Source organism: Moschus berezovskii, chromosome 9, assembly GCF_049115385.1.
Source record: "Moschus berezovskii isolate FMDL1 chromosome 9, NW_MosBer_1.0, whole genome shotgun sequence".
Lineage (NCBI taxonomy): Eukaryota > Metazoa > Chordata > Mammalia > Artiodactyla > Moschidae > Moschus > Moschus berezovskii.
In genome coordinates, this window is record NC_142468.1 from 98,494,414 (window position 1) to 98,509,538 (window position 15,125).

Sequence of the window (15,125 nt, forward strand, 5' to 3'; positions counted from 1 at the left end):
AAAGCCTTTTCTCTAGCCCCAAAAAAGCTAAGAAGAAAGTAGCAGTTTGAGTCCCATCTGTCCTAAGTGGAGAGGATACAAGGAGATCAGAGAGCAAAGATATGTCTTTCTAGTTTTTCAGCAAGATACTGGTATTGCTGCTGAGACCAGTGCCCTACTGCCTAAGACATTGCTGATCACAGGTACAGAAATATCTAGGCTTTTCACTCTCACAGCATTGCCTCCACTTAAATTGCCGCAGCACTCAGATATGTCAGAAAGGAGTAAAGAAAGGGAAAGGATAATTCAGAGAAAAATAAAGGCTTCATCTGGGGAAAATAAAGTCTGAAAAAATGATCAGGGTCAGTGACCCAACTTCCCTAGCCAAAAATCAGTACACAAAGTTTTCAGTGATTGAGAATTCATTCACAAGGAAGCTCCTCACAAAGAAAGAATATCTCATGAAATGAATTGCTTATTTATTGAATCCTCTTGAGGGAATAAATACAACTGAATAAAATTAGGAGAATTATGTAAACCTCAGACATAATTATCATGAAAAGAATACAGTCTCTTCAACAAGATTTTGATTGATGGAAGAGAAACAGGACATGTACATGATGGCTACCTGACTTCAATTCCACCTCCCTTCTGCTCCTATCCAGCACTTTCCCCACTCACCTTGCAAGTACATCTGACTGATTCTGCTCTGTAACTATGAAGTAGGGGCCACAATTCAAGTAACTGCCTCCTCTTTCTATCTCCCCAGTTGCTCTTTTCTTTGCACTACTTCTCTTCTGTTTCATCCTCTCATCTCCTTTTTACCACTTTTTTTTTTGTCTCTGAGAGAAATGGAGGTGTAATAGAAGGTAGAAATCATTGGAGAAATTGTGGAAATGACAGTAAAGCTCATATTTTAGAATTTGTAGTCATGAATATCAAAACTCTAGTTAGGTAAGGCATGTGTTTCTTCTTGAACTTTTAGTTTTACCATGGCCCTAATCTGATGCTCAATTCTGCTGGGGAATCATCTCTTTACACCACTCAAAGTAACAGATCTTCCTCACAGATGAGTATATGGAGATGCCCCAGTTCCCCATCTGACTAGTTCAGATGTTTTCCTAACTGCCAGAAACCCTGATTCAAATGTTCACCAAGATTCATCTCAAACCTTGAGAAAAAATTTCGTCATTTGGAGTAGCTTAGAGTGCCCCCTAGTGGTCTAGAATTGTTGAGTCAACTAGCTCAGCAGCAGCCACTAGCCCTCCAGTTCTCTCCTGAGGACCATCTACAAATTATCAGGAACAAAAGAACTGACGTCTTGGGTGGGGATTTTTTAAGCGTAACTTATTCCTTCTTCAAAATGTCAGTTAATGGAAACTACTATCTTAAACTATTTTGTCAAATTGCATCTTCAAAGTTGAATGTGATTTTTCCAATCTATTTTAAAATAAGTCCACAACAATTTATCAAAGGTTTTCTATGAGTGCGATCTTTTTCTAAGTCTTTAAAACTTAAAAACTGAATTCAGCTTTGTCTACTTACAAGATGTTGCAGTATAATAGGAAAGACAAGGACATGTGTGTATGTGTGTGCATTCATATACAAAGTGGCACATGAGATAGTACAAAATGAACCCAGAAATAAGGAGACTTTTCTTATAACAGAGAACAGTCAGACAAAAAATTAATGAGAACAAAATCGCTTTGTCTTTTTCCTGGAAATGATAGAAAGGAAAGTTATCAGAGGTTAAGTAGAGATATTAGGTTGGGAGTAGACTAAAGACTAGAGACACTTTCTAGATGAAAATAAAAGAGTAGGAGATGGACAGACAAGTGGAAGTAATTTGGAAGATATGAGGCAAAGTGTTCTATTCTATTATGCATTTCAAAATTTTAAAGGACATATGAATATATTATTAACCTATCTCTCCTCTCTATATGTAATAGTTTACAGTTTGCAACTTGCGTTATGGAGCTCAGTTATACATCCTGATGACCTATTGAGGCTAACACCCTGCTTCATAATAATTAAGTCCCCTTTAAACAAACCTTCAAGTTTCAAACTTTCAAAGATGCAAACATCCATTCTCATGTCCAGTCACATAAGTCAGTTCACATATCTGGTGTAATTTTCAAGGTACTATAATTTTATTTTGTTTTCTTTATTTTTGTATTTGTCTTTTATGTATTATTTGTGTGAAAAGTATTATAAACCTATTACAGTACAGTACTATATAATCGATTGCTTTAGTTGGACAAAGCTAGCTTTGTTGGACTTACAAACAAATTGGGGTTGTGCACACGCTCTCAGAATGGAGCTCATTTGTATGTAGGGGGCTTAATGCAGAATAGATTTGTAATACAGCTTTTGAATTCATTTTCTGAGAAACACTTTGTATTTCTTTTTTCCAACTAATACGACCCTCAAGGGCTGCAATAAATGTTTCAAGCATGTCTCCTGAGCAGAGGCCAGAATGAAGTGAAAGGGTAGGCTAGGTGGCTACCTGGAGGAAAAGCACTCAAGGTACAGGAAGAAGAGCTGCAGAGACCCCAGGGCAGGAAAGCAGTTGCCATGTCAGAGCAACATCAAATGTGGTGGAGGCGGAGAGAGTCAGGAGACAGTGACTGATGTCAGAGAGGGAGCAGGGAACCAGATGGAGCAGCCTCACAGGCTGTAGTAAGAATCTGCTTTGCATTGCAGTGAGATGGAAAACCACTGGAGAGTCGTGAGGACAGAAGCCACGTGATCTCAATTATGTTCTCAAAGCTCACTCCTCTGGGTGGAGACCAGACTGGAGAAGGGCAAGAAGGAAAGAAGAGAGATCAGGTAGGGTTACTACTGCCACTCCCAGGCAAGAGATGAGAGCGGCTTGCATCACGTAAGAGCAGAGTCGGGAGTGAAAAGAGATCGATTCTGGGCCTGCTTTGAAGAAAGAGCTAATTGACTTTCCTAACAGATTAAATGGCGATATGAGAAAGCTTGAGGAGATAAGGGCAACTTCAAGGTTTCTGACCAAAGTGATTAGAGAATTTCATAGACAGAGCTGCCTTTTGCCTAAATGAGGATGAGTTCACAAAAAGCGGGTGGGAGGTATGGAGGGTGACATGGCTGGAGTGGTGGAAATCAGGAGATCACCTGGAGATATACCAAGAAGATGCCCAAATGGGGATGTCAGATAGATCATTTAATATTCAAGTTCAGAAATCAGAGGAACCGTGTGGGTGTCAGGTATCAATGCTGATATTTAAATAGTTTTTAAAGCCAAGAGACTGGATACAATTAGTTGGAAATAAATTGTTGGTAGAAAGTAAAGAGTTCTAAGAATAAATTCTTGAGGCGTTCCAATGTTTAGAGATCAGGAGGATGAAGGAAAACCCTCGGAGGCGACTGAGAAGGACCAACTGATAACATGAAGAGAATCAAGAACGTGCTCGGTCTCTAAATCTACATAAAGAATTTCAGGAAGGGAGTGTGCTACAATCTCAGACGTCATCATTATTTGCTATGAAATTGATATGTTGAAACTCTAATCCCCCAATGTCATTGCATTTGAAGTGGGGTCTTTGAGAGGAAATTAGAGTGGAGCCCTCACTGTGGGATTTGTGCCTTTATAAGAGATGCAAGGCAGGCTGTTTCTCTCTCTACGCTCCATGTGAAGATACAATGAGAAGTGAACAGTCTGTAAACTCACCATGCTGGCACTCTGACTTCAGACCTCCAGCCTCCAGAATGGTGAGAAACAAATAAATCCATGTTGTTTACAATCCACCTGGTCTATTGTACTGTGGTCCCAACAAATAGTTAAAAATAGTTTAAATAGTTCAAAGAGTTCAAAATAGTTAACTATTCAAATAGTTAAAAATACTAGTTGGAACAATGAATGCATGTAAACACAAATATAAATAGGCAAATTTTCCTATTAAGATACAGAGAGAATCTGAATGATATTCAAATCTTGCTTAGGAGACATAAAAATAACGCAATGAAGTGATAGAAATGTTAAAAGTCTGTGATTGGGCTCCCTGCTGGACTCAGGTGGTTCAGCGAGCATCACATTCAAGAAGGAAGAATGGTTATGAGTGTCATAGCAGATGGGGGATGGGGAGAGATTATCCCTTTGTTTGGTGCTAAAGGGGGAAGAGTAAGTTAGATCAGAGACTTTTACTTAACATCAGAATGGAACATGGAACATTAGTTATTTAATCAATGCAAATTAATAAAAAACAACAATTTTTCTTTGTCAGTCAGAAAGTCTAAATATGACTCGGTGTCAGGTGAGCAACTTTGATATTTGTTAAAGCCGTGAAAAAAAAAGACTTGGGCACCACACGTCTGTGTGCAGAAAGGGGGAGTCCCATCCCAACTGTCGATGGTCAGAACAGACAGGTATGCTGCGCTAATTAAGGGGGCCTCACAGAGGCGTATCTGCAGAGGACCCTGAGCTGCATGCTAACAGTAAAGAAAATGTAGCACACAAACAAATGATTCTGGAAAGAACTGTGAGAAAAAGAAGCGTACGCTTACATAAACTCAATAAAGCTGGAAGGAGTGAAACCAGGAGAGCAGTAATGAGAACACCTTCTGTAAGTACAGGAGACACAGCAGTAAAGTAACACAGACATTCAACATAGCAAAGCAATTAGCATCCCCTGCAGGTAGGAGAGCGGAGAAGGCAATGGCAAGCCACTCCAGTGCTCTTGCCTGGAAAATCCCATGGATGGAGGAGCCTGGTGGGCTGCAGTCTGTGGGGTTGCTAAGGGTCGGACACGACTGAGTGACCTCACTTTCACTTTTCACTTTCACACATTGGAGAAGGAAATGGCAACCCACTGGAGAATCCCAAGGACAGGGGAGCCTGGTGGGCTTCCGTCTATGGGATCACACAGAGTCGGACACGACTGAAGTGACTTAGCAGTAGCAACAGCAGGTAGGAGAGAGGGTCTGTCACTCAAGGAATACTCCTTCTGTGGTCTAATAATAAGATGCAACTCCAAAGGGAAACAACTTCCCTACCCAAATTATTTTAGCACAGAGAACACTGAAACTTAATGCTGAAAAAATTAAGCAGAGAAATCTCAGCTGAAATGAAGGTCTGGTCAAAACAACGTCCTTCTTTCTGAGCACTCCATTGACTTGTACCAGTTTGCAATCAGTTCTCCCTGTGTCTATCTCCTTGATCCTGTTGATAGATTTTCTTTCACATGTAAGACCAAATCAAAGGGTCAGTTTGACATTTTATATGATTCAAAATATATGATCAAACATATGTACTCTCCTCCTTTCTCACCAAACTTCCCACTGGGATGAAATTTACAAGTATAAACAGGGTGATACTAAATCCATAATGCGAAGATAATAAAAAGATGAAAGATATCAACAGTTCCCACAAGACAAAAAGTAGATGCGAGCATTCTGATGGGTTAGACAGAGAGGGAGAAAGCACAGCCCAGAATGAACTATGAGGAGATTTTATTGGATATGCAAGTGAAGGAAACTTACTCCTTAGGACCCTGTAGAGATTCTGGACTGAGAAAGGGTAAGTGTGATGGAGGGAAGTAGGGACAGCACATGGGGACCAGTTGAAGGTCAATATGTGGAATAGTTATACTAGTCTCCCAGCTTATATGTGAGAAGCATAGTAGGCTAGCCTGTATGTGGGCACCTGATGTTCACTAAAGTTGAAATAAAACACCTGGAATGCTGTTTTTTCCTGTGAGTACTTAACAGAGCTAAGCCACCTTCAAACTGTTATTAGGTGGAAAGGAGAGGAAGAAACAAGTTAATAACCAGTTCCCTGTTCATTCATCCTAAAAAGAAGCCTGCCAAGTAACATGGTAATTTCACATGGCCAGACTACTGGCCAAGAATCCCATTCAGGAAGAAACTTTGTGGAGAACAGGGACACAATGGCATAAGAAGTCCATCCCACTACCCAGTTCTTCATTCTTAAATATAAGCCAAGAACAAAGTAACTAGTCATTAATAAATACAGATGGTATCTCTTTCCATACCTTGACACACCAAGTCATCAACTGTGAATATGAGAGTCCTTATACCTGGAACCAAAGTAGTGGCAGATTGTCATGCTTTATGGTCTCATATGGAAATGCATATTTGGAGAATGACCAAAGGATCTAAGAGAATAATATAATGGTTCCTTGGTCACTACTCTCAAAAAATCTGGAGTCTTAGCTTTGAATAATAATTCTTTATATTTTTAAATTTTTCTCTCTTAAGTTCTTTACCCTACATTATTTTAATTTTTCCAGATTGGTAAGCAATAGAAAGGGCTTCCTGGTGGCTCAGATGGTAAAAAATCCACCTGCAATTTGGGAGACCTGGGTTCGATCCTTGGGTTGGGAAGATCCCCTAGAGAAGAGAATGGCTACCCACTCCAGTACTCTGACCTGGAGAATTCCATGGACCGAGGAGCCTGGCAGGCTACAGTTCATGGGGTCACAAAGAGTTGGACACAATTGAGCAGCTAACACTTTGACTTTTCACTTTTCCCAATTAACAAGAAGATTCTGGCCTGGAGAATGTCATGGACTGTATAGTCCATGAGGTCGCAAAGAGTTGGACATGACTGAGTGACTCACTTTCACTTTCAAGAACTAGAGAAAGAAATTAACTTTTTAAATACAATAATTTTCAAGTCTACCATTTATTGAATGCACCCACATTACAAGAGTTCCATGCTAATAGTAGACACTGCTGGTGCTCAACCTATACCCTCTTTTCCAGGCCAGGGGACCCAATTCCCAGCTGCTGCAAGCATTGGCTATGCTTGGCTCACAGTTGCCCTCTTCCCCAGAAAACTGATCTACACCAATAAACATCACCATTCTCCAGCGGAGTATACCCATGCTCCAATGAGTGCCTTATTCTAAGAGCAGCTGTATGGCCCCCTTGACTCAAGGTGGGAGGGATCAATTCTGTGGGGCATTTCATGATCCAGAGACCCCCATGAAGTCAGGCTGGATCAAGAGTTCAACTCAGCCACATTCATTTTTACTCTCTTCCCCTCCCCACTTAACTTGCTTTTCTCAAAATAATATGGGTGTCAAAAATCCCAACTTTGGCTTTGTTAAGGAAGTCAACCTAAGACAATATGCTACTTCACTTAATCCTAAACCTATCCTGAAATATATATGAGTATAGACTGAAATCAAATCACTCATTAGCAAAAGATAATCAGACCAGCACCACAAACCAGGTTCTTTCCAGTAGCACCAGAAGACACAGGTGGAAAGAGAATTCGAGTATCTTGAGCACAATACATTTCATGCTCTTTCCCACTGCTTTTCAAGTGCTTTTTCCATGTTTTGGAAATATTTCTGAGTCATGAGTTTCCAGACTGAGAATTTGAAGCAAATTCTGATTAGATTACATCCCTCTTTGCTAAGTTGCTTCATCCTAAGTTGCTTCAGTTGTGTCTGATTCTGTGCGACCCCATGGGCTGTAGCCTTTTATACTTTTACATCCTTTTAGTTAGTGACTATGTGAACAAAACTGAGTAAAAATCTTAATTAGTCATTTCCAGCTTTTCGCGCTCTTTGGACTAAATAGACAATGTCATTTAGTGTCAAGACAGACCACTACTTCAGCTTTATGATGATTGACTTCTATTTTTTTTCCCTGGATCTATTTGTTGTTGTTCAGTCTCTCAGTCATGTCTGACTCTTTGTGACCCCATGGACAGTAGCATACCAGGCTTCCCTATCCTTCACCATCTCCTGGATCTTGCACAAACTCATGTCTATTGAGTCGTGATGCCATCCAACCATCTCATCTTCTGTCATCCCTTTCTCCCCTGCCTTCAATCTTTCCCAGGATCAGGGTCTTCCAGTGAGTCAGCTCTTTGCATCAGGTAACCAAAGTGTTGAAGCTTCAGCATCAGTCCTTCCAATGAATATTCAGGGTTAATTTCCTTTAGCATTGACTGGTTTAATCTCTTTGCAGTCCAAGGGACTCTCAAGAGTCTTCAACACCACAGTTCAAACATCAATTGATTTTCATCAGATCATAAACATTTTTCCTGGACTTTGGCATAAGTTATAGGACAATTCCACTGTGCCAGTAAGTCAGGAGAGGGCGGATATTCATATTCTTGTTGGTATTCCCAGCTCCCCTCACCAACATTTTCTAAAACATCCTCAATACCATATGGTCTTTGATAACTGAACCATATAGGTCTTTAATCACCATAACATTGGTTACTCAGAGACCCTTCTCAGGAAATCTGTACCCCTACACCCTGCTGTGGGTATGGGACATTCTATGGCTGTAGCTAATTCTCTCTACCATCCCCAGCCACACTCAAGTACATAGGAATCAATGCACTCTCCCACAAGGCTCAAACCTGGAACTTCGAGTTCTACTCAGCCTTTACTCAAAAACGCTAACATAAAATTCTGATCTGAATTCCTGCAACTGTCTAGACTTTTTGTTTCAACCAGTTCTCACCTTCTGATGCTAGTCCTTCCATCCATCCATCAAATGTATCCTTAGCTAATCCACCAATGGGGTTGCAGTTGAAGATGAAGATGAGTGAAGATGAGATGGCAAATCCACAAGTAAAATAATTCATGACTTACAACTTTTTCAAAGTAGTGGCTTAAGACTCCTTTCTGGGACTTCCCTGGAGGTCCAGTGGCTAAGACTTGGCCTTCCAAAGCAGGGGGACTTTCCAATTCTCTTTCCACTTGTGTGCCTTCCAATCCCTGGTCTGAGGACTAAGATCCCACATGCTTCACAGCCAAAAAGCAAAAAAAACATAAAGTAGAAACAATATTATAATGAATTCAATAAAGGCTTTAGAAATGGTCCACATCAAAAAAAAAAAAAAACACCTTTAAAAAAAAGACTTCTGCGTTTATGTTTTTCCATTATTTTCTAAAGCAATGAATATCAAACACCTTGAACAACTACATGGGGAAAAAGCAATATGGACCAGGAACTATGAGGGAGTATCTCAGTTATCATATTAAAATATTGTTGTCATATATAAAAACATCATAATACCAATTCCAGTGGGTAAAGTTATGGTACAAAACCAGAGTACAATGAGAAGATGGAAAAATATTTCAGTCATTCAGACCAAACTGTGTCTTTAATTTCTCTTCAGAATCAACTGTTTCAGAATTATGAAAATACTTCCCTAATCAATCAAACCTTCTACACTGTTGCTCTTAATCCTCATCTACATCTAGAGAGGTAACAGAATGTCTGTGCCCTGCAGCCCAAGCTCTCCAAGAGGCACTGCTGGGGCCCCAGCAGGTTTGAGCACGGGCTGCAGGTGCCTGGGGAGCGCTGTGGGCTCACTGCACAGAGGTAGGTGGCTGAGTCGCTGGGCTCGGAGTCTCTGACAAGCAGGGAGACATGTTTGTTGGCTTTGTTGGCCTGTGCTGTGAATTTTCCTTCCTCTTTGTCTTTGTCGGCATATACGTACAGCAGAAACTCGGGGCCTTTCCCAGGGTACTGTCTGTACCATGTGAAGTACTGAGAAGCACTGTCAGAATAAGTGCAGCTAAGAGAGGCGACGGCTCCCTCTGGGACAGGCAGGGAGGCAGGACTCTGCTCCACTGTGTTCTGCTGGCTGCTCACCGCTGTGCAGAGAGACAGTGAACGGTCAGTCAAAGAAGATTGGTTAGGTAGTGAATGCCTCCTCTCCAGAATTTGTTATCTTTTCACAGGCCTCCCACCTCTACCATCCCTTGTTTAAGGGAAATAGTGTTCGTGTTTCTCCATGAGCCTAGAAGGGACAATGACTCCAAATAGCATATTTTATGGTCCCATAGAAATGCCCCAAACTTACAGATTAGCTGAAGCCACAGGCTCACTAATAAAACTCTTGAGGATTTCATCATTCTTGCCTCCTCTGGTTCACTGAGGATTCAAATGTTAAGCCCTAAAAAAAAAAGAGTCGAGCTCAGACATTTCAATTCTTCTACGAGCCTGTTCCACCAAAGAAAAAAGAGACTTTTTTCACTACGCATGCAACACACCACCGAGCTCCTCCTCCTCCTCTCTCTCTCTCTCTCTCTCACACACACACACACACACACACACACAGAAAGGAATACATGAGCAGGGTCCCTGAGAAGACACTGCCATCTTGTGGACTCAAGACCCTGATCAAAGAAATATTCCAAACATAGATCCTTACTATCGGAACTGATGAAAATAAAAATCTGCCACTTTAGTTAAACTAAAAATTTGAGAAGCATATGGTCCAAGTCAATGTGTGTGGGGAGAAGGTGATGTGTACATGTGTGTTTTATATCAAATGGCAACACTTGTCTGATTAGAAGCAGTTTTATCAAATGGCCACTCTCATACTAAAAAAACAGTCCTAAGGTATTCTAATGATAGAAGTCTGGGTGAGGAGCTCATGATTCAGGGGATCTGTGTAGCTCTTCTTCATATCAGGCCAGACACTTCCTATCTTATTTCCCCACCTCTATTTTTAAAGAAATCTAATCTAACTCAAAAGAATCCTCTTAAGACACAATGATCTAAAATCTGACTGAACAAACATGTTTCCAGCTCACAGCTTGGGTGTATTTTTAACAAAGTCAAGGACTTAATTCTATTTTGTACCAGTGGCACATCTGTGTGGAAACATTGCTTACTTGGGCTGATGGTAGCAGTAGATGGACCAGCCTTCAGTACCTAGAGCGTAAATAAAACCCAAAGGACGTGTTCATGGGTCTAATCCCTCTTCTTGTACACAGTCCTGGCATCTCAGAATTAATCTCCAAAGTTTTGGGTCTGGTATCAGTCTCTCTAACAAGCTTCTTTGGTGGCTCAGGGGTAAAGTATCCGCCTGCCAATGCAAGAGACGCGGGTTCAATCCCTGGGTTGAGAAGATTCCCCAGGAGAAGGAAATGGCAAGCCACTCCAGTGTTCTTGCCTGGAAAATCCCATGGACAGAGGAGCCTGGCAAGGCTATATAGTCCATGGGGTTGCAAAAGAGTCAGATGTGGCTTAGCAACTAGACAAGAACAGCAACAATCACTCTCTGCCTTTCTGTTGTACCCTAACCAGCAAACCAGGTTTATCAGAGGGCTGCCCATGCAAGAAGCTTCATCGAGTCTAACGGGAAAAGAAGCACAGACGAGCACTGTTCCTTCTCACTTCACCTCCTGCCTCATGCCCTTGTAGAAGCTAGCAGCTAGAGACCAGCAATGCAGCAGGTCCCTTTCTGCTCGAGAACTCGGTAAACAGTATCCATCAAAGACGGACTGGTCAGGTCCTCCCATTCCCACCAACGACTATGTAGGAAGTAGGATGAGGGAGAAGATGCTGACAGTGGGGTCCTTTTCTTTAAGAGAACACTGCTTTTGACAAAACTCACACAGCTATTTCCCACCCTCCTCCTCTTCTGGGAATCCTATTATGCGTATGTCAGAAGATTTGACAACGCCCCACGGGTCCTTCAGCCTCAGTTCATTTTTCTTCATTCCTTCTTCTTTCTGCTCCCTGACTGGACAGTTTCAATTAACCTATCTTCAAGTTCTTTCTCCTGCCTATTCAAATCTACTGTTGAATTTTTCTTAGAAAATGTTCTCTGCGTAACAATTTCTCTGCCCTGAGAGAGCGCTGAGTTATGTGACATATAGACAAGCCCTTTGCGTTAGTCTTTGAGGGAGCCACGAGACAGGTTAAAGCTGTCAAGCTCTGTTCTTTCATGACAAAGAGCTCTGCTCCCTCCACCACCAGAAACCCACACTGGGGATGCAGGCAGCTATCTAAAAACTGTCATGGATCCAGTGATGAAAAGATGGAACAAGGGTAAGTTAAAATACCACAGAGCTTTGCTACCAGGTGTACGTTACCTTTTACTGATGTGTTTGCTCGGTTGCTGCACAACTTTCTGTGGTGTTTGCCTCTATGTACAGATTAATGTGCTAAAGTTTCCTGTCTTTCTAAGCTGCCCTCTTCCTGGACCTTTGGCTGCAGAGAGAAGACTTTTCATGGCCATTTTTGTCTACATCTGTTGGCATTTCCAGGTTCCTGGCTTCTCCAGGACTCACTTGGGTTACATGAGGCAAAAGAAAGCTCAGGGAACTCACCGCTCTATCACTCCTCAAGCCCGAAGTTCCTTAGCTAGTCTATCTTCTCTCCAAATTCTTATGTTTTTCCTTTACATGTGGCCCAGGGTTTCTAACTGTCCTTAACAGTCTAAGTAGGAAAAAAGAAAAATACACCTACTACAGCTTGTCAGAAGTGGAAAGAAAGCATGATGCTTCCTTCTTTCCCTGAAAAGTGAATCTCTGACCAGCTTGACTAGTCCACCTTCTTGGCAGTAGGCCAGTCAACATGGTATTAAAATTATTTAATTCTTGTTCAGTCACCTAGATTCTCCTGTTGAATAAATACAGTCCTAGATTGTGAAGATAACTATGGTTTACTTGAGTACACTGCTCTAAGAATTCCCTTAAATGGCCCAGTAGGCCCAAGGTGGTGAATATAAATGATCTCTGTAAGGCGTGAAAATGCCCTTACTTCTCTTGCTCCTTATCGTTCTATACAAAAGTATTGAGTGTGATTAGGAAATGACTAGGAAAAATGACAAAGTTAGAGCTACTAGAATTATCACACCAATTTTGTGGTAGTGGAAAAGAAGCAACAACCATGGTGCTAGAGAAGGGAAAGCCTTAAACCCTGGAAAGTTTGCGTTTGTGGGAAGGGAAGGTTGTTCATGCTCTCTGTATGCTAGACTCAGCACTGAAGCCTAAGCACAGCAACCATATAGTCTGTGAAAACAGAAAAATTGATGTGAATATGACTTGTCCTGGACTGTTCTTCTGTGCCTGACATCATCAATGGAAGCTGCTCAACATGGATTCCCAACCCTCTATGTGTGCAAACCTATAAATCAGCACAACTTTGTTCGAGTATGGCAGGTTCAAATGCATATGCTTTTGGTGTCTGCCCATCTTGAATTATGCCTCGTGAATGACACTGCTCATATAACTTAATAAGTGATATAATGATGATTCTAATCAAGTTTAACAATAAATTTAAATCTGTCTCCCTTGGAGTTATGTTAGTGTTTGAGAAGAAAGAACGTCTCTCCATTGGGAAGGATGGTTGATCTTTGGTCCCTTTTTAGAAATTAAACCAAAGGCCAGTGTGTCCTGCATGGATCATAATGGGTATTAAACTACGTCCAAGCTTTTATATCCTGGAACTTATTCACAGTTGACTGAATCTGAGATCCAAAGAGACATGACTGAGCTTAATCATGCAGATTGGTCTCATCCTGCTGTACAAATTTCTGCTCACAGTTGCTGTTTATTCGCTAAACTGTGGTCAGCTTTTTAGGACCCGACGGACTGTAGCCTGCCAGGCTCCTCTGTCCATGAGCTTTTCCAGGTGAGAATACTGGAATGGGTTGCCTTTTTCTACTCCAGGGTATCTTCCCAAACCAGGGATCGAACCAGTGTTTCCTGCGTCTTCTGGATTGCAGGCAGATTCTTTACCACTGAGCCACAAGGGAAGCCCTGCTAGTAGTGGATTTAATTAAATGTTGTTAGAGAAAAATCAAATAGATTTAATCTCAGTCTTTGTCATTTAGAGAAATCAGAACAGCGGATGGAGTGGCAAACCCTCAAGAAAAATTTCTAGAAACTAATACAAATTTAGAACCATGAAGTGAATGTTGTTGAAATGCAGTTCGCTGTGAGTCTCTTATACTTCTACATGATGTTCTGGGTTTACCAACAATGTAAGGCCATTACCAATCAACCTGAACCATTTCTCAGAGTTGTGCTTGCAGCATATAACCTTGATGGATGGGGTAATGTCTTCTCTGAGACAAAGAATGAGTTTGCTTACTGCTTGGCGAAAATAGCAATGAATTCCCCAAGCTCGCTATTCATCAGCTGTGACACAATCCCATCGCATGCATAGCACCCATTTACACCCCTTAAATCACCTTGAGAAGCTTATGGACAAAGGCAATGGAAGCAAGCATGCTAGCGTTCGTGCTGCTTTCTGTGTCCTGAGTAATCACATTCTTCACCTCTGACCCAGGATCTGTGACTTTAGTGACAGCCCCAAAGAAACAACAAGCTATCAACCTGCAAGAGAGTAAGACCAAGACCCGACAAAACCCTCTCTGCCACCTTTAGAGGCGCTATGATAAGTACTTGAATTACTTTTGAGAAAAATATTTCCCCAAACTGGTCTAAAATGGGTCTTTTCTGAAGGATGTTGTTTATAGCCTCACATGAGACTTAACTATTATTTCTAATGAAATGTTTGAGGATTTCTCTGACATACTGTAATGAAATTAGTGTTACACCCTCAAATGACTATTAATCATGTGAGGAACCTAATACCAGTACACAATCAAAAGTAGAATAAATATGAACCAGTCCTCTGACCATAATTATGATCAAAGCTTTAAAAAAAAATCTAATCTCCTATAAAATGTTTCTAACAAGGCTATTTGAATATGTTTCTGGAGGCTTTCTCTTGCAGTAATTTGAAATCAAATTTTGACTTTTGCTCATAATTATTTGACTTGAAATTCCTTTTATATTTTCCAAAGTATTTTGGACATGTCTTTTTTTTCTCTTTTGCGTATTTCACTGGAGGGTTTCTAGCTTTCAAGTTGACCCGATTCATTGAGATTACACCTGATAAAGTGAAGTCAGTTGACTGAGGACAGGCTGAGACCCTGCGTGGATCTAATTATTTAACAGAGCCTACTGAGCAAAGGAAGGCTGGAACCTGAGTCTTCAAGCAAGAGCCAGAGATAACTGAATTATACCATATAACAAATAATGAGAACATACATATAGGTAAGACTTTCAAGGGTGGAAATGACAAGAAGGGAAAAGGAAAGCAAAGAAGGAGAAGTCCCATGCAACATTTATTTAGTAGATATTTATCAACTGACTACTATGGGCCAGTCACTGTTCTAGACACTAAGAGTAAAGCCCATGAGCGAAACACACTACAATACTGACCTCACAGAACTTATAAACTAATTGGAGTTATTAGCAATGAATATATTGTCATGTCAATCAAAAATATGCCTGCTCATTATGGTTATTACCATTGGGAAATGACCAGGGTGTTTGATATGGAGTTAAGAAAAGGTTTATGGATGGCTACATTAGTCAGGA

The 15,125-nt window shown here is 41.0% G+C and overlaps 1 gene segment (V, D, J or C); it reads right to left on the reverse strand.

Annotated features, from left to right (window-relative positions):
* Positions 1-2,107: 2,107 nt before the first annotated feature.
* LOC129563480 (T cell receptor alpha variable 12-2-like) lies at positions 2,108-9,961 on the reverse strand. The segment is given in 2 exon segments: positions 2,108-9,590; positions 9,800-9,961. Coding segments are annotated over 2 exon segments (462 nt in total).
* Positions 9,962-15,125: the final 5,164 nt, after the last annotated feature.